This window comes from Molothrus aeneus, chromosome 15 (genome assembly GCF_037042795.1).
Source record: "Molothrus aeneus isolate 106 chromosome 15, BPBGC_Maene_1.0, whole genome shotgun sequence".
NCBI classification, from domain to species: Eukaryota; Metazoa; Chordata; class Aves; order Passeriformes; family Icteridae; genus Molothrus; species Molothrus aeneus.
In genome coordinates this window covers 986,439-1,007,168 of record NC_089660.1, presented here as the reverse complement: position 1 = coordinate 1,007,168, position 20,730 = coordinate 986,439, and the positions used below count along the sequence as shown (strand labels likewise).

The window sequence follows — 20,730 nt, the reverse complement described above, 5'->3', positions numbered from 1 at the left end:
GAGACAAGGAGAGAGCAGGATGGGACGGTGACCAGCTGAACACAAAGCACAGGCCTGCTGCAAAATAGAAAATAACCTCCAAAGGTATACCACCCAAAAACAGCAGGAGGGGAACTGGACCTTGGGGGCAGCAACAGCCAGCCCTGGAAGCACCCTGATGGAGAAGCACCAGGGCTGGAGCTGCTGTGGTCTCCAGCCCTGGGGAAATGTGACATTAGGAAGGTTCCTTAAAAATTCTGCGTGCCCAGGGAAGAGCAAGGGCAGGATCACAGGATGGCTTGGCTTGGAAAGGAACTTGGAAGATCATCTGGTTCTGAGCCTCCTGACATGGATCAAGTAACAGGGCAAGGCAGTGACAGACTGGACAACAAACACTGCACCAGCCATGGGAAACTGGGCATGGCCACAGCTGGTTTGGGACAGGGCTGGGCAGGTGAGGAGCTGGGACAGAAACCCAGAGCCTGGGGATTCCAGCCCAGGGGAAGTCCCTGTGTCGATCTCCTCCTGTGGGGATGGTCCTTCCACAGGCCAAGGACCAACCCAGACAAATGGAGCACGGGGACTCCAGAGGTCCCTAAGGTGCTGCCCTTGAGATCTCTGATCGTCTCGGGGAAGTGAAAGAGTTGAAGACAGAGAAGAGCTGAGACAAAGGTGACCAAAAGCAGGACAGCAGGACAGAGGCCACAGAGCACATTCCCTTCCTTAGGAAATCCAACCTTCCCTGCACTGTCAGCATCTGAGAGATTCTGGAATAAAGTCTCTTGTCTGTCTTGCCTACACAGGAGATGAAGCCTGTCAACTGTTTCAATATTTCACATGGAAAAGGTCTCTGAGCTACGTCTGTGTGTGAGCTACAAGTCTAGACCTGTGTGGGATTCCTGTTTTACTCCTCCTCCTCTCCTCTTGGAAAACTCAACACAGAAACACAATAAACAAATTCAAATTGTCAAGTGGTGGATTAAAGGGGTATAGAAATTTCAGCTATTCAATTGCAGAAGCTCCCTGATGTACCACTCACACAATGTATGTACTTGGCAAAATGAAGATAAATTGTCTCCCACTGGAAATGGAGTGGAGAGGCCTCTGGGCAGTGCCAGCCCCTGCCCAGACCTGCTGCTGGGGGGGCTGAGTCCTGCCAGTGCTGCCTCCTCACCACTTCTGCCATGGAAATTTCTCCGTGGAAATTTCCAGCTCCTGGGAGGAAAGCTGGCCTACACCACACCCGAAACACTTGAGGAATTTTCGGGAGAGATTTCAGAATCAAACAGGAACTGTTTGAAATCTGCAGCTTCAGGGAAGTTTTAAGTTCCTACAAAGCCCACGGCCATGAGAGGCTGCAAGTTTCCTCTGAAAAGAGCCCTTGTGCAGCTCTGGGCTTGGCAGCGAGGCAGGGCTGGGCACTGCCAGGCTGCTGGGGCACCGGGGGCACTGGCCATGGCACCCTCACACTGCCCACACCCACCAGCCCCTGCCCTGACATGGGAGCAGTGCTGGGGCTCCCAATCCTCCTGCTCCTACCCAGAAAAAAAACCAAGGTGAACAAAACCTCCTTTCTGTATGAGAACCAATGCTATTATTCACTGGAAACATTAAAGATAAGGAATGTTTACACCTTCAGTGTAATAAACTTAGTAATATTTACTTTTCATCACATTTCAGGTCCCTTCCAAGCCAAGGCACCTGATGAGGATGATGCACAAGTACCAAAGTCTGCTGACAAATCTTCATTTGCTCTGCTGCTACCTTTCAAACCTGTTGGCACCTCTGTCACTGCTCTGAAGCAAAGCCCTCGTGCCAGGCAGGAGCAGGAACACATCAGTGCCTGCCTGAGCAGCTCCCTGGGGATCCTGTGAGTGTGGGATGGGATGGGATGGGATGGGATGGGATGGGATGGGGTGGGATGGGATGGGATGGGATGGGATGGGATGGGATGGGATGGGATGGGATGGGATGGGATGGGGTGGGATGGGATGGGATGGGGTGGGATGGGATGGGATGGGATGGGATGGGATGGGATGGGGTGGGATGGGATGGGATGGGATGGGATGGGATGGGATGGGATTTCCCAGGACACAGAGGCTGTGCTGGAGTGAGGTGCCCAGCTCACAGCCACCCCAGCACACTCACACACACTCACACACACTCACACACACTCACACCCACCCCAGCACACTCACACATACTCACACACTCTTTTTCTCTCTCTCTCTTTGCCCTGTGAGTCCCTGGATTGCAGCTGAGCCTGGGCTGAGCTCAGACCCTCAGGGACCTCCAGCCCCACAGGGCAGGGGAGAACAAAGTCATTGGCTACCACTGATATCAACAGAGGGGAAAACAACACTGTGAAAGGTATTTACACATTTACACTTGTATTAGGTTAGTTTATTTCTGTATATTCCAAAAGCACTATTTTTGCCACTGCCCTTTGAACTTCCATGCAGCACAGACAGAATTTACTAAGCTGTGACTTGTTTAACTCCAGCATATCCTACCTAAAGATAAAACCAGCATGTAGCATACTGTATAAATCTATCTCACAATACCTACTGCAAATCCACCACATACTTGTGAAGAAGCAAAAAGCTTGGTATTGAGCTGTTCACCTACTTGTAGAGAGGAGAAGCAAGGTCTTCATGCAGAGATACTCCTCGTAGGAGACTTGGAGGCGGGACAGCTCTCGGGCCACCATGAGCATGTGTTTGCATTGTTCATACATACATGGGAGATTCATCCTCTGCCTGAGGAATAAGAGCACAGGAATTAGTGCCATGTCTGACTATCTGCACGCTCTGGTCTGGTTTTCCACGCTGCACATGAGGAGCTGTACGTGAGCCAGGGCACAGCAAAGGAGGCTCCGTTCCCAGCGTGTCCCTGTGGCTCTGCCTTGGTGGCACAGACCAACGCTGGCCCCGAGGGCAGGAGGAGCCCTGTGGCACCCTGAGTACCAGGGCCTTTACAAAGGGAGCCTGTCTGCAGCAGGGACTCGGCAGCAAGCTCTGCTCTCAGCAGCCCCAGCACCAATGTGACACAGAAATCAAGCTCAGCCTGAGCTCCCTGAGCCTGGCGCTCCCAGAGTCTCTCATGTTCCCAGGGAAACACGATGGAGTGCCACACTAGAGCTGGGATTTCTCTAATTCTTTCAATGCCTTTGAAATGTGCACCTAATTTAATGCATGTTTATGCATTTAGGAGTGTCTTCCTGTAACTCCTCAGTTTTCAAAGTGACTTTATACTTGTGCCCATCTGTGTTCCTGAAGCAATGACCAGCACTGCAATTAAACTTCACTATCTCTGTACTGCAATAAACTTGTTTCTAACCATAAATGGAAAATCATGTTGACAAGCAAAGGCAAATCTTGGAATCAGAATAACAAACATTATGTTTTTGTATATTTTTTTTCCGATTTCAATGAAGCCTTGCATCAAGACAGGAACTGCTTTTATCTAATACCTCATCTGACACAGCAATCTTGCTTATCTGTGCTCTTACAGCTGGTTACTGTGAATATTGCAGAATTAGTTTTGAGTGGGAAATGAAGAACAGACTAATTCTGAACAGTGTAAGACAGATTTACGATTTTCCATGGGTTTTTGTAGAGAAAAAGAAAAGCAAAATAACTCCATGCAATGAGTACACAATCTCTCTGCAGTGATGCCAGCACCTCATTTTTTGTTAATAACATGTCACATTTCCTTGGTATCACCTATACAGCATTATAATCTACACAGAGACAAAATGGGATCCCTGTGGGAGTTACAAGTAAGATTTGGTTATGAAACAATAATTCCTCCAAAGTTGATCACTTTTCCATTCTCTCTCCCCTAGACCTTCAGAAGGATTATACAACGTTCCCTCACAATCACTCTGGGAAACCCTGAGTGGAAACAGGGTTTGCCCATTCTCAAGGTGCAAAAACCAGGAGGAATCCTGATGGCTTTTGAAAGAAACACAAACTACTGAAACTGCATTAAAGCAGACTAAGCACTAGGGTAAAACCCCAGCATTCCCAAATGCAGCTGTTGGACAATTCCCTGCCCCAGCCCTGCAGCTGTGGGCACTGAGAGCAGCCCAGACACCCCGGCCCCACGGCGGGCTCCACCTCCAAGGAGCAGCAGGGCACACGAGGTGATGCTGCACGACACAGGAGCCAGGCCCTGCTGGGCTGTGGGATGCTTCTCAGGGCACTTGGCACAGAGCCACCCCTTGGCCAGGTGGCAAACCCTGTCCTGGCCCCTCTGGGCTGAACCAAAGGGCATCTCACACATTTCAAATTGAGTAATTTAAACCCATTCTCTGCCAGGGCTCAGCAGTTTTCCTCATGTAAAACTGTGTCCACTTCTGGGCAGAAGGTTAAAATAAACATTATGAAAGGGGTCAGCCTGTTGTTTGTTTCTGCCTGCTGGGAACGCGAGCCCATGCAGGAGGCTGAGGATGCAGAGGAAGGCACAGAGCTTTGGGCAGGGCCAAGGCTCCACAAGCCGCAGCTCCCAGAGCACAGGAGCAGCCACGGCCCCCATGCCCAGTGACAGAGCACAAGGGGGTGATTCACCAGCCTGTCCCAGGTCCCAGCGCTGGCACAGCTCTGGGAACAGCTCCCAGCCAGCCCCATCCTGGCCAGGGCACATCAGATGATCTCAGCTGGCACAGGGAGCTGTCCTGGGGACACAGGCGGGACAAGGGCAGGGCTCAGGGCTCTGCCCGCTCAGATCCCAGCTGCCCTCCCTGCACAGGGCACGCACCAGCCCCAGAGACCCCACACAAAGCAAGGAACCCTTCATGGGGTGCTCAGCTCATGGAACAGACACAGAGCTGGAGAGGACAGCACACATCTGCCTTCCCAGGGCACCACCGCTGAGCAGGCTGCTCCAGCTGACCCCCCCCTTGAACCCTCAATGCCCACCCCTGTGCCCAGCCCAGGCCTGCACACAGGGGATGGACAGGGGGATGGACAGGGGGATGGACAGGGGGATGGACACAGGGATGGACACAGGGATGGACATGGGGATGGACACAGGGGGATGGACATGGGGATGGACACAGAGATGGACAGGGGGATGGACACGGGGATGGACATGGGGATGGACACAGGGATGGACACAGGGATGGACACAGGGGGATGGACACAGGGGGATGGACACAGGGGGATGGACAGGGGGATGGACATGGGGATGGACAGGGGGATGGACAGGGGGATGGACAGGGGGATGGACACAGGGGGATGGACACAGGGGGATGGACAGGGGGATGGACACAGGGGGATGGACACAGGGGGATGGACACAGGGGGATGGACACAGGGGGATGGACATGGGGATGGACACAGGGGGATGGACACAGGGGGATGGACACAGGGGGATGGACACAGGGGGATGGACAGGGGGATGGACACGGGGATGGACATGGGGATGGACACAGGGGGATGGACACAGGGGGATGGACACAGGGGGATGGACAGGGGGATGGACACGGGGATGGACATGGGGATGGACACAGGGGGATGGACACAGGGGGATGGACACAGGGGGATGGACACGGGGATGGACACGGGGATGGACAGGGGGATGGACACAGCAATGGGCACAGTAATGGGCACAGGGATGGGCATGGGGATGGACAGAGGGATGTACAGAGGGATGGACATGGGGACGGACAAGGGGCTGGACACAGCAATGGACACAATGATGTACAGGGGATGGACACAGCAATGGGCAGAGGCATGGTCACAGCAATGGGCACAGCGATGGGCACAGGGATGGGCATGGGGATGGACACAGCAATGGGCACAGCGATGGACACAGCAATTGGCACAGCAATGGGCACAGCGATGGGCATGGGGATGGACACAGCAATGGGCACAGCGATGGACACAGCAAAGGGCACAGGGATGGACACAGCAATGGGCACAGCGATGGACACAGCAAAGGGCACAGCGATGGGCACAGCGATGGGCACAGCAAAGGGCACAGGGATGGGCACAGGGGCCAGGGAAGCACGGCAGGGATTTTGCACTGCTCTGAGTTTCCCAGCTCAGCAGAGCTGCACAGCACCAAACAAACACCAAACCCCAGCAAACAAGATGCTGCTGTTCTGAGAACCAGATGGCACCGACTCCACTGAAGGAGTTACAAAAGAATGCCGGGGAGAAACTTCGGGGAAAGAGGGAACTGACAAAGCACTGCTTACAAAACTGACCTCACTTGTTGTTTTGCTACTCGCAGCCAGCAGCACAGCCACCCTGCATGGCACATGAGAGCAGGAGGACAAACGCGTGACCTCACTCCTCCCAGCAAGGAGCTACAGTGACGAGCACGGCCCCAGAGACAAAATCCTGGGGCCCAGGACTTCCAGGAACTTGTGTCCCCAGCTGGACAGCAATTAAACGGCATCTGCTACTCGAAGAACACCACTGTGCTCTGCCACTGTGCTCACTGTAATTTTGGGCACCCTGTGACATACCCAGAGGACGAAAGCTGAGACAGAAGCAGTGCCAGCTCCAGCAGGGCATGTTTTCAATCACAAACTGGGGAAACAGTTATACAATACTGCAAAATCACAGGTTTAAACCCTTTCCAAGTACTAAATAATGGCCTAAAGCCTAAGATTTATTCAGCTGCCAAACTTTTCAACAACTTGAATCAAGTTTCATGTGTATGTGTATAAAAACACGTATAACATATATAAAATTGCCAGCTACTATGGACATACCTCTATAAAAATAAATAAATTATAGGAGTACAGACGTAAAAGTGGAATATTCAATAAATATTAAATTTTTAGGAGAAGACTGAGCAAATGACTAATATGCCAGTTTAAAACATAAGAAGAGAATTTAATCCTCTTTCCTACCACAGACTCTGAGCTAGTGGATGTTGCTGCTCCATGTAAGTAGCAGCAAATACACAGGAACACACTGGGCAGGGCTGGCACAAGGATAAATGCACCAAGGACTGATGCTGCTCAGATGCCTGAGCAGATACATGAGGCTAAAGAAAGCCTAATTAATCCCATAAAGAAATCAATCAATAACTGCAGTTATGTCCAACTGAACCACCAAGCCTTCTTGGAGTTTCCCTTGGTGAAGCTGAAGACATTGAACTCTACTGAACAAGAGGGTAAGTCCTGAAAGCTCAGGAACAGAATAAATGGTTTCCAAACCCCCTGTAAAAGCCCAAGGGAGTTGAGCAGGAGCAGCTGCCCTCCCTGCAGCCCTGGCAGGGTCCCCTGCCCAGGGGCAGCAGCTGCAGCCCCAGCCCAGCGCCACTGCCCAGCCCTCAGCTCAGCTCCCCAGTGAACACAAACCCAAACCCCAGGGATTTATTTTTGTCTGCCTGCCCACAAGGCCTCCCTGAAGGGCTCTCACGTCTCCCTTGGTGCTTGTCAGGTTTTACCCCGAGGTGGCTCTGTTTTATTGAGGGATGGGACATAAAAAGTTACGACCAGAGAGTTTTATGGAGAACCTGTAGCTCACTGGAAGGAGCTGCAGCGCTCTCAGGCAGCTCAGTGTTTTATTGAAAACAAATGTCACTCTGATCTACGATTCACCAAACTGTAGCTGGAAGGAATTTGGGAGTCACTGTTTGCTGTAACAACATTACCCTTTCGTTTCTGGGGGTTTTCAAGAGTTCCAACACCTAGCAGTGAAGCTCTGTGGTTTTGACCCACTGATAAAACAGCAGGAGACCTCTGACTTACAGTAAATTAGCTGTTATTGCACTTAGTGACAACATCAATTATTTCAATTCCACCATATAGAGACTATTCTACTCCAGGGACACCTTCTTAGCACTTTAATAAACACAAGGACACAGATGGGCCCTCACCTGCCATCTCCTCCTCAGCTTTTTAAAAAAAAAATATTATTATGAGGCAATGATTACAGTTTATAAAAGCCTGTATAAATATTTACAATAAAAAAAGCAAGGGAATAAATAAACATGAACTATAAATCGCTGATTCTACAGAAAATGTAACAATTATGATATTTTTTTAAAACACAGAAAATATTTGGGAGATCGGATTTTGAAGTGAAATAGGACCAAAAATGTTAAACTGTGCCAAAGCAGGCTAAAAGTACTGATTCCATATCAAAACCAGAAAAGAGACACACGAATAAGATCCAACCACCTCAACAATCTCAAATTCCCTCTTCCCCTCTTCCACAGTACAGAATTACTGCACAACACAAGCCTGGAAAAATACAAGGAAAAGGATGTGTGGTGCAAGAAAATATCTGTTCAAACATTCCACCAAATTCAGCTTGGCTTGAACGTTGACAACAAAGTTCAACAAGAAAATGTAAATCAGGCAGGTTGTTCCATCTTTAATCTTGTCTTTTCAGCCCTAATCCCATCAGACCAGACAGAAATGTTTCACTCTGGCAAACTCCGAGGGCCATATTGCCTCTCTGATACACTAAACAGACAGAACATTATGCAATTTGCCAAACTTTGCTCTCCATCCCAGGCATATTTTTAGCTGTGACTGTGTTGGCTCTGATAAAATGAATGATTCTAGTGAATGGTGCAGGAACAGTCACAATATGGAATGTTAAAGCACAAACACCTCCCACAAAAACTTCTGGCTATAAATACACTTAATATCTCAATTACCTTCCGTTTGACCTAGTGGGAAATGCTAAGCAAGCTGCTGCAGAAATCCAGGGGGGAAGGAGAGGTGCTGGGGGTGTCTGTGAGCCCTGAGCAGCCCGAACCCACCCCAGGCACAGCCCAGCTCTGGCAGCTCCCACTCACTCGTTAATGATCAGGTCTGGAGCAAAGCACAGCAGGTTGCCATTGGACTGCTTGTAGGATCTCCAGCCTAAAGCAAAAGCCATCAGGAACATCCAGGAGTACTGCAGAAGGGTCATTTGGTCATCCAGGTGCAAATTTCGGAAACCTGGGGAAATACGAATGGGGGGGGGATCAGGGTGTCAGTTGCAAAAAAAGCAACAAAGGACAAAAAAGTTGCAGGGCTTGGAAAAGGAGCAGGGTTATGAGCAGCACAACTGCTGTGTTATCAGTGCACAGGTACCACAGGGAGTAAAAGAGATGTAATATTAAAAAAATCGCAGTAGATGTATGTGTGGTTATCTGGAGCTGATGGTCAGGCAGATACATCACAAAGGCAACGATAATAGTTCACATACACTGTAATTCACTGGGCTGCCTTCCAAAAATAACAGGGTTAGCTCCTTTTCACAAGAGCAGCCTGCTAGACAATAAATGATTTAATATCAAATGTTGTTCTTATTCAACAACAATTGCACACTGAACCTACAAAATAAGCACTGCACTGGTTACCAGCATGAACTGCTTCTAATCTCACATGTAGCATGAACAGAGCCAACTGAACAGGGAGGAAATGAGTAAAACCTGGCAACTGGTTCCTCAAAGAGTCTGAAAATGCCACCAGCTTTGGATCTGCAGCACCAGCTCATATCAGATCCAGCCTACACTTACCAAGAAACCATCGTGCCATACGGAGCCATTATTAGAACCTGAATACAAGCTGATTTTATCTATTTTTATTAAGCATCTGACATCTAAAGGGCTCATAACATCTGAAGAGCTGCTTCCTGAAGCTGTTCCAACAGACAGAGCCAGTGGATGAACGTGTTACTAACTTGGTGGGTCTGAACACAGCCCCTGGCTTTGGAGCCACCAGCAATGACCAGCTTCTGCCTCCACATTACAAAAAAAAGGGTTTCAAAGTGATTCCAGCCTTTCTGGGTCAAACCTTGAAATGTGTGCTCAAACCCTCCCCAGGAAAAGGTTATTTTGAAATCCCAGCTAAAGGGTTTGGCAAGGAATGCTGGCGTGCTGTCAGCATGGCTGATGGGCTACAACAGGAGCAGGATATACAAATTAAACACTCATGAGGAACCACCTCAGCAAACAAAAGAAAGGAGATAAAAATGATAAGAATAGTTGCTATTAATGTAGCTATTAAAGAGAAGATTGGCATTTTCATTGAGAGCATAAGCTCTAACCCAAAGGGTTTGGCTAATTACAAACATCTCTGCTCAGCAGAGATGATGAACAGAGAAGTGTTTTATAAAATGGAATCTAAATCTGGATCTGGGAATACCAGATGGTCTCCCAACAACCTGTCCCAGAAGGAAGTGTGTGCATGTGAGCCTCTCCTGGAGCAGACTGAGCTAATTCAGCACAAGTGCCCAGTGCAAACAGCCCTGACACAGAATGCCAGAATCACTGAGGCTGGAAAAGTCCCCCAAGATCACCGAGTCCAACCTGCCCCACCTTGTCCACCAGACCCCACACGATTCTCCAGTCACATCTCTGCTGGGCATGGATGTATTTGAGTTTTCCAGCCTTTCTTTCCCACTGTTAATTTATTTCCCCTGCTCAAAGAGACACAGTTATGACTCATAAATCTCATTATCAGGCTTTTTTCTTTTTTTTTGGCAGACCTGTTCTGTGATGTTATTTTTGGGCAACCTATGCGTCATGGAGGTGTTTTTGCCAGGGATTTTGAGAACAGGTAGTGAAGAGCCCTGACAGGGGCGAGAGGGAGATAAACACTGGGCTTTGTTCTGTAGGAACAAACATCTTCAGCTCCTCTTGGCCCTGGCCTCTCCAAGACAGATACCACGGGTCACGTCCAAGGCTGAGATCTGACATTCCTTCTTCTGTGTCTCACTGCATCTTTAGGTGGGAGCCAGAACAGCAGCAAACCTCCCTCCTAGCCCAGGTAAGAGTCAGTTTGAGCAGAGCTGGAGGGAAAGTAACTCCTTGACTTCTACCCTGGAGCTGGACAGTGAGGGGGAGTCAGGAAAGACCCACCCATGAACGCAGACCCAGTGAGCCAGCACAGTGATGTTGGGCTGCAGAAGTCAAGAGAACCTCATTGCTAAAAGCATTCAAAAAATAATTTAGTGCCCAGAGCAGCTGTGGCTGCCCCTGCATCCCTGGCAGTGCCCAAGGCCAGGCTGGATGGGGCTGGGAGCAGGGGAAGGCTGGGACAGGGGAAGGTGTTCCTGCCGTGGCAGGGGTGGCACTGGGTGGGCTTTTAGGTCCTTCCAACCCAAAACATTCTGGCATTCTGTGAATCTGAGGTGGAGACAGAGCTAATACAAACAGTTCTCTGTAATACTTTTACAACAAATACCCGTTTAAGTAAGAATTTCAATATTCAATGGTCAGAGTGAATAAATTAACCTAGTTTGTGGCAAATAAATGATTGCATCTCTAATTTTTTCCACTTTTCTGCTGCGGAAGCACCTGAGCCGTGAAGAAGCCCCAGTAGTACCAACAGCTCACGTGCACAGCTTTGAGGGCAGAAAGGCAGATTTAGGCTCAGCAGGAAGCCTGCAGGCAGCACCCCCTGTGCCTGTGCCTCACCTGGGATTGCCTTTGCCCACTTGACCGCAGCGACCACCTGGCGGCCGCCCAGCATGTTGAGGGTGGAGAGGATCCTCCAGCTGGAGTCGGGCAGGGAGCTGTCGTAGCCTGAGTAGAGCACCTCGGGCTCGATGACCTCGAGCAGGGACACCAGGGTGGGCGTCAGCTGCGGCAGCGAGGCGGGCACGATGCTCTTGCTGCCGGCCGCCTCCGGGGCCTCGCGCGCGCCCGCCGCGCCGCCCTGCTGCAGCCCCTTGATCTTCTTCTTGGTCTTGCGGGCTGCAAAGGGTGGGGAAGGCGCAGGTGAGGGCTGGAAATGGCCACCCAGAGATAAACACAGCAGAGGAAACGCTGCTCTCCCGCCCCCACAGCTGGCAGCAGGGCAGCGGAACCTGCGCGGCATCGCTTTGCAAAGCCAGGAATTTCACACGCGTTCCAAGCAAACTTCCAGCGAAAATAATACCTCACATTTCAATAAAAGTCACATTTATGCCAATGCTTCAAAATGCCCAGTTGTGTCCGCAGGTACCTTACGAGGCTGACCCTAAAATGCAAGGCTGACCTTAAAATACAAGGCTCAATTCCACCACTGGAAATATCTGCAGGACTGCATACTTTAAAGGTTCCTTTAAATAGCAAACATAGAAACTAGGCAAAAGAAAGGAAAAAAAAAATATTTAATGGGTAAGAAGTTACTGGATCTCTCGAGCCAGGGAAAATGTTTTTTTTCTAAAATGCTGGGCAGGAGGAGCTTTTTCTCTTGCCAGCTCTCTTGCATATAAATCACTGCTGCGTAATTAAACCATAAAACTCATTCGCCAAATAAATAAAACATCACACAGAGATGTTAACTGTAAACTACAAAAAGTTGGAGCAACAATTTTATTAGCATCTTGTCCCTAATGGAGTCTCCTGCTTGGCTCTGGCTCTCCTGGATGCAGGCGGCCACACGGAAGGAGCTCCCTCTCTAACAGGGACCAAAGGAGCCCAGCTCCTTCCCTGGGTGCCTCAGTTCATCAGCTGATTTCTGCTCTGGAGCTCCTGACATAAATCTGTAGCCCATAAAAGCATCACGTAGCGTGGTCGTGCATTCCAAGGCCCTCCTGAGCTGTTCAGGATCCCTGAGCACCCTAAAGGCACCGAGGCTGCAGTGGCAGCACCCAGATCCCCCTCCTGGCCCTGGCTGCAGCAGAGCCTTCAGAAACCAACTGCCAAAGACAAGGAATCCCCTACAGACCTTGTACAAACTGCATTTTCCCAAAGTTTTGTAGACTGGCCACATGTGCCAAGCCTGCCATGAGGGAATAGCAAGAGTTGTTTCCTTGGAGCAAAGAGCTTCTTGTTATTCTCCTCTCAATTTTGAAATGGCTGCTTCAAAATCCTTTTATATTCTGGCTTTTTTTTGCCCCATTATCCGTGTTCTGAAGAGCAAATGAACTGCTTTGACTTAAATTTAGAAGCACATGCCTTCAGCTTCCTGCAGACACCTGGATGGAGCATTTCCAGCCCAGAAAGCCTGATAAAATTATAATCAAAATAAACAGATCTGATAAGAGAAATTATTATGCAAGAATTTTTATCAGGCTGTTACCAGTCCTGACTTAGATATATAGTTGTACCTCAAAAAAAAAAAAAAAAAAAAAAGAAGGTTGAGATAATGTATTTCTGTGCAATTAATTTTCAATAATAAAAATACCACTAATTTAAAGCCAGCTCCTTAGGGCACCTTACAGGAGATAACCCCCACAGATAAACTCAGCATGGAGAGAAAAGCATCCAAGCTTTTCTGTTCAAAACCTACAAAACCCCCCCAAGCCCCAGCCTCCTGCATCTGGCATCCACCAGGCTGCAGAGGCTTCCTCCTCCTCCCTGCCTGGGGGCAGATGGCCCCAGCACCTGAGCCAGGTGGGCGAGGGACCTGCCACCACCCCCAGGGCCACCAGGCACTGCCCCCCTCCACTGGCAGCCAGAGCCAGCCCACTGCAGGCAGAGCAGGGCAAAGAACTGGAAAAAAATAAAAATTCCTCAAAAAATTGAAATAAATTCCGAGCGAAGACTGCAGAAAAAACTAATTAATTGCCAAGTTTAACTGTAAAATGCAGCATGAAAAGCCAAAAAAATTATGAGGCCGTTTTTTTACAGGCATAAAACTTAACAATAAATCTTTTCTTCCAGCACATCACAAAGAGAGAGGGTGCCAAGGAACACCAATTAACGGTGGGAGCGGAAATGAGAACTCAAGGAAATAAAGGCTGGAGTACAAAATATCATCTTTGTGCTGTGTAAATCTCTGGTACCTGCAGCTTGACAGTTTGATGTTTTTCCAGTCCCCCAGGCCCCAAAACCCCATGCAATAGAAAAAAAGAAAGTTCCAGAAAAGGATGATATGCTGGGCCAAAAGGATGACTGATGGACCTGAGGTCTTTTCCAACCTTAATGATTTTATGGTAAAAAACACAAATAGAAAATTATCAAGTGACTAGAAGGAGCCACTTTTAACTCAGGACAAGAATGGGTCAATTAAAATACTGCACGATGGAATGAATGAATTAATTAATTAATTTAAAAATAAGTTCATTTTCTACCCAATACCTAACAGTGAGATCCACTGTAGGCACCAGAAACTGGGAGAAACCCAAAACAGGCCAGGCTCCTGGAAAAAGCCCAGCAGGAAGTCAGGAGAGTGCAAGGGGCCCAAGGACTGATGGGCTGGACACTGGGGTCTCTTCTGAACATTCACTGGTTTGCTTCAGCCACTGTTTATGCACTGGGGATGCAGCTGGGGGCTTTTCAAAAAGAAATTACTGCCTAAAAAACATGCAAATTTAATTCTCTTTTCAACAACGGTCGTTCCTAAACTGTGACCCTAAAATAGACAAGATAAACTGGATTTTAGTCTGTTCTGCACTTTATGCTGCCTCCCAGTTTGCCTTTCTGCATGACCACTTCTCCATCTGTTCAAAATCCTTGTTCTGTTCCAAAAATCCTTGTTTTCAGGGTGTTTTTCACCCTTTCACACTGCTCTGGGTTCTTCCATTTTGTGCTCCTGAGTTTCTAGATTCCTTTTTCCTCTCAGCCACAAAAGCCTCCCTCTCCCCAGCCAGGAGAAGCCCAGGAGAAGTGGTGCTGTGTCCTCCTGAGGGAGGCTGGGAGCACAGGAGGGAGGATGTGCCAGCTCAGACACCAGTCTGTGCTTCATTGATCTCTTTAACTTATCACTTCCACCTCACCAAGGATGTTAGCTCTGACTGAAATGAAATTCTGTTCATCCTTGGAGCTGACAAATACATCTTTGACATTTTTATTTTATCTGACAATTTTGATCACACACGTACCACCAGGATAACTGCACTAGTAAGTGCTGCGTTAATCTCTGCCGCTCAGGGAAAAATAGCAAACATAAAATGAAGCTGACACTAATAAAAGTGCTTTATGCGATTTTACAAGTGCTGCTAAATCTCTGGTTGATGTGGCCTTCAGATTCTCAGGAGTCATTCAGGACTCAGCAGAGGACAATGATGTGGTGGTATGTTAAATTTAACCAACGCCTTCTAGAGAGATTTTGTCAGATATTTAAGAAGTATCCACAGCATGAACAGAAGTATTTCAATTTTCCTCAGCTAGAAGATGCAATCCCCATTCCCATCCCTGTCCATGGTCTCAGAGCCAGGTCACTCAGACAGCACACCCTCCCACAGGTGTTACCCCTCCCTCCAGGTGTTCTCCAAGAGTTCTGCTGTCCCACATTCCATGAAAAAGCCACGAGACCTATGTGCTGAGAGGGATGAAGAACAATCCCTGTTTGTGTGCGTGCCTCACTTGTGCTGGACACACAGGGCCAGCAAGTGAGCACAGACAGGAGAAGATTCAGCACAAGCCCTGCTGTGTCTCCTTACAATGCCCAGAGAATGCAGCACACACTGAAGCTGCCCCAGCAGTTCCCCAGAGTTTCCCCAGCAGTTCCCCAGAGTTTCCCCAGCAGCAGCCCAGGTAGCTGCCCCAGCAGTTCCCCAGTAGCCCCAGCAGCTGCCCCAGCAGTTCCCCAGCAGTTCCCCAGAGTTTCCCCAGCAGTTCCCCAGAGTTTCCCCAGAGTTTCCCCAGCAGTTGCCCCAGCAGCAGCCCCAGCAGTTCCCCAGAGTTTCCCCAGCAGTTCCCCAGAGTTTCCCCAGAGTTTCCCCAGCAGTTCCCAGCAGTTGCCCCAGCAGCAGCCCCAGCAGTTCCCCAGAGTTTCCCCAGCAGTTCCCCAGAGTTTCCCCAGAGTTTCCCCAGCAGTTCCCCAGAGTTTCCCCAGAGTTTCCCCAGCAGTTCCCCAGCAGCTGCCCCAGTTTCCCCAGCAGTTCCCCAGAGTTTCCCCAGCGTTTCCCCAGCAGTTCCCCAGAGTTTCCCCAGAGTTTCCCCAGCAGTTCCCCAGAGTTTCCCCAGAGTTTCCCCAGCAGTTCCCCTGGGCAGCCCAGCGGGCAGGGTTGTTACCTTCCAGGTTCATGCCCGCCTGCAGACACTTGCGGTAGCGGCACGCGGGGCAGTTCTTCCTGCGGATCTTGTCGATGATGCAGTCGTTCCTGCCGGCACACAGGTAGTTGTGCTGCCCTGGCACAAACGCAGACAGACAAACATCAGCTCCCCACGCACAGACCCGCTCAGCCCAGCCCCAGTGACAGTAAGGAGCACAGCAAACCTTCCCTTGCTGCGCTGCCTGCCTTGCAAGAACATCGGTACCCACCTGACTTCACATATCCAAAGCCATTTCTCATGTTTAGACCTCCAAGCCAATACATTTAGGTAAAAACATTATTGTTTATTTGTTAAGACTGGCAACTTCTATTTTTAAAACTATTTCCCCTTGCATTTACCAAAGCCTCCTTCTACAGCAGGTTTCCCATTTCTCTAAATAGTTTGACAAGAGACATAAATAATGTGCACAAACACACTCTGAGAAAACACTTGTAAACGTTTCTACAGAGCACAGACACAGCTTCATCAGCTTGACAGCCATGAAACCTTCCTGGAACTTACAGCCTGACCTGGACAAACCAAACTCTCTGACAGTTTTATGAATTCACAGATTCAGAGCAAAACTGGCCCTGAAAACACAACAAGTTGAAGTACATGCATTAAAATAACTGTATTGCTTAGCTGCCTAGAGCAGGGCAACAGAAGTATCTATTCTTAATTATATGACTTATGTGAGTGAATGAATGTCTGAATGTAACTTATTTAGGGAAAGGTATTACTAAAGAATAGATCCTTCTCCCAGACAGGGGTCAAGGAGCATGTTTTTCCAGAGGGCAGAAAGCTGCAGCCTGGGCTTTTACTCTGTATTGCAAAGTACTGACAGTACAATATTGTGAGAAACAAACAGATTTTCCAAATACTGAACTATTAACAACAGAGTCCAAGAGTTTTCTCACAGGAAAACAGCTTGGAGAAGGAATTTCTTACAAGTCAGCTGTGAAAATTATGGGCAGGCAGAGTTCATTCCTATGGCTTTGGCCAAACTTCTCCTGTGAAGCGTCTCAAGCTGATATTCCAAGGAATGTTTTTCTGAATGACTGCCCCACCTCTTCCACTCAGGGAAGAGGAGCCTTCCTGACCCTTGTGCCAGCTTTGTGTTTGATTAATTCAGACAACAGATCCTCCCCTCACCATTCTGGTTGCCATTAGCATCCTAACACACAGAAACACACACAGAACATGAACTGATGCCCATGTGCCAGCACTGCAGTGCAGCAGAGACAACAACAGCTCCCTGTCCCTCCTGTCTGATGAGACCACAGTTTCACACATGAACACAGGCACTCAGGTGAGGCTGCTCCTGAGCTGCTCCATTCTATTCCTAACAAAGAGCTTCCTCTCCACAAACGCTTCGTTTCTTGTATTTACTGCTCACCTATTCTTGCCTTTTCTAGGACCAAGCTACACCATTTCTTTGTATTATGCTACACCAAAGTCTCTTGTCCCATGACCGTTTTGGGGGAGAATGAAGGGAAGTTGGTGCTCCATGTCCTCCTGCTGCCCAGGGCTGTGCCAGCAGCCAAAGGAATGTGCTCCAGTTCTCTCTGCTGCTCAAGCCCAGGCACTCCACAAATACTCTGCTAAAAACCAGGAGTGAGCCAAGGCAGGAGTTTCCAGGGGGATCTGGGGCACACAGGGGCATTTTTCAGAGGCTGGCCAATGCCATCTCCATCCCATCCCCAATCCCAATCCCATCCCAATCCCAATCCCAATCCCAATCCCATCCCCATCCCCATCCCCATCCCCGTGCTGCCCACAGCCCCGCTGGCACCGGGGCTCTGACGCACTGTGGCACCAACAGCTCTGTGCCCATTTGAGCACAGCAGCCTAAAAAAGGTTGGGAATTGCAGACAAAAGAGTCTGGAAGATGGAATGGGAAGTGCTGCCGAAGAAGGCTGATCTGGAGCAAAGCAGGAGGGAGGTGCTGGGGAGCCTGCAGGGAGGGAGTGTGAGGAGCTGGAGGATCCAGGTTGGTACTTGGAGGCTGAAGGGCTGGGAGCTGAGCAGGGCTGGGGCTGGAGAAACTCAGTCACAAGGGCTCTGGGCTCTGAAACACCACGAAATCAGAAGAGAAAAAGCTGTCTCTGGCCAGCCTGGGCTCCTGGAGAAAGACCTGGCTGCCTGAAGAGCTGCACATAAATCGACAGCTGCTGTCCCACCTTCACCCTTCCTCTTCTCCTCTAGTTCTACTCTTTGCTGAAAAAATGCACTCTATACTGACTTCTAGACACTGACACTTCCAGTTTCTGTGACTATTTCTGTCACAGTACACAGGCCTGGAGGCAAAGGTGGAAAAAAGGGCTTTGGCTAAAGGCCGGAGAATGAGTGTGCAGAGTCAGCTTGATCTGAGCACTAACAGGTGCCTGGCAGCCACTAATAAAAAGGATATTGCAGAAACAAATTCTTTTTACATGTGTTCCTAATAAGAAAAATGCCTATAAAAGACAAAACCGAATTATTTGTTCCTTAAAGTGAGGACTAGGACTAACGGATCCTGGAAGCAGTCCTGCACATCCCTGTCATGGAATGGAAGGGTTTAGGGTGCTCAGTCCTTGGTGCTGTGGCCCAGCTGACACGGTGGTGATCCATCAAAGGCTCCACTTGATGAACCTGGAGGTCTTTTCCAACCTTAATGGTTCTGGGATTCTGTGAGAAGTGGGATAATTTGTGGCACAGTCAAAATGGAAGCAGAGGTGAGCCTCGAGGAACTATTGCCACAAGCCTGCTTACACTTTACTTTTAATACCAAGACAGTTGATTTATGGTGTGTCAAACCCAAAAGGAATCACTGGAGTGATTCCTTCCTGTATCAATACTTTTGTGATTTATTTAAGCTTGAGAACAGGCAAACCCATGGCTATGGCACCTGTCCAGCTGCCTTACAAATTGTCCTCTGAGGGATCTCTGGTGACCATGTTTTAATCAAAGGTACAGATGATTATTTGCTTTGCACTTGAGCTCGTACTGCCCTGTTATACCTCAGCTGCCACAGAGCCAACAGCCCTTTGTGACCAGCAGAAACCACCACATGAACTTGACTCTGCTGATCCCTCCGAGGGGCTCTGCCCTTCCATGGAGCTCCCCATGGCACCTGGTGAGCCAGAACTGGGGGAAAGTGCTGATGCTGAGGACTGAATGGCGGCTTGTCTTTGTCAAAGAGCCTTCCCTCTCCTCCAGTGACCCCAGCTTGCACAAATGTCAGCAGAAAGAGCCTGGTTCAGAGAGGGCTGCATGAGGGAGGCACAAGACAGGAAACCCTGAGGGCCAGAACTAGGAATGATGCTCTTCAGATCTGAGGAATCACCTCAGAATCACTGGGAATATGCTCCAGTTTTTCTTCATGTGATACTGAAGCACAGTCAGATCTTGAGGTACAACCTGGTCCCTCACAAAATGGCTTTTGACGCACCCAAAATCCACACAGCCCTCATTCACATTAGTTTTCCATCATCTCTGTTTTCCAGAATGGTTTTCTCTAATCACAACTGGACAGAAATCTCAGTGATCCAATCCCACACACGCCCCTGGTACCCAGTGTCCCTGCAAATAACACCCAGGGACATGGATGCAATTCAACCAACATTGTTTACAGGAAAACTACAATACCCTCACACACAACGGATTCACCAAGTTCCATGTAAGTTTTCTACACAAACCAACTAATCGTAAATTGAAAAATCACAAACTTTACAAATCCATTGCACACAGACAAATATCTGTACAAAACGGGACAAATAAACAAAAACAACAGTGAAAGAAAATGAAAGAGACAAAAGCCAAAACAACAATAAATTCTTTTACACTGAGTGAATGGGAGCATTTTATCAATGTGAATGGAATCCATGCTTTGGATAATGCACCATTATCAATGTGATTTACCATGACAAGATCAGTGATCTAATGGGTGGGTTGTTCAGTAGGATTCTCGCAAAACCGTGGATGCTGGGTTTGAAAATGGATGGTGTGCGTGGGGATCTCATATTTATTATCATATTTATCAGGAGGTCCTACCTTCCACTGCCCTTTTGAAGAAGACTTTGCAGCTGCCACACGTCAGGACACCGTAGTGGCACCCCGAGGCCTCGTCGGAGCACACCAGGCAGAGCTTGGGAGGTGGTCCCGTAGTTGCTGAGGTTGTGGATGGAGAAGAGCTTACATCTGACCTCATTCCAGGGCTGAAACAAAGCAGAAAAATACCTTTAATTGGGATGGAGGCGAGCAGAGGGCTGGCACCTGCCAGGAACAGCTTGGTGGGGCAGTTCTGCACACAGAGAGCACCAGAAACAGTTAAACAAGGACTTCTGTAAAACCCCAGAAAAGCTGTATGGATTTTTCACGGCCTATTTGGCTGCATCAAGATTCCTTCCCTTACACGTTTCTGAAGCCAAGTTTCTTGCACAATTATCCCAGCCTTTAAAATTGACTCTTTAAACACGCTCTTACTCCATATTGTTTCCATTACTGCCACATTCCCTGCAGTCTGCACAAGGGCTCCCTTCCCAGCAGCACCACCGGCTGCTCCACTGGGATGCTGTTATGCAAGAAGCCGTGCAAATTGGGCCATATAGCAACAAATATTCACAGTAACGAGTGATGGTTGCACCCCAGCAGTTCAGGAGAAGAGTGAAATATCCTTCATTTCAGGATCTGGATGTAAACACCCAGCCCAGCTACAAATGAAGGATCAGTTTGTTAAGGGAAAAACCCAAATCCCTCTTGGAACAACAAACAATCCATCCTAATCACCTTGGAGCTGCTCCTAATCCTCAGGGCTGACCCAGCAGTGCTGGGCCAGGGCTCAGGGGCTGCTCTTACAGTGGCTTATCTTCTCTGGCCTGAAGAGAGCTGCATGCACTCT

The 20,730-nt window shown here is 48.9% G+C and overlaps 1 protein-coding gene across 1 annotated transcript in view; it reads right to left on the bottom strand.

The window, feature by feature from the left end:
• Positions 1-20,730, bottom strand: part of NR3C1 (nuclear receptor subfamily 3 group C member 1) — a 62,554-nt gene that overhangs the window by 3,865 nt on the left and 37,959 nt on the right. The window contains exons 3-7 of the mRNA XM_066559964.1: positions 19,884-20,047; positions 15,831-15,947; positions 11,361-11,639; positions 8,751-8,895; positions 2,608-2,738 (exon numbers count right to left, since the gene is read on the bottom strand). Coding sequence (XP_066416061.1) covers positions 2,608-2,738; positions 8,751-8,895; positions 11,361-11,639; positions 15,831-15,947; positions 19,884-20,047 — 836 coding nt within the window. The remainder of the gene's footprint in view (positions 1-2,607; positions 2,739-8,750; positions 8,896-11,360; positions 11,640-15,830; positions 15,948-19,883; positions 20,048-20,730) is intronic.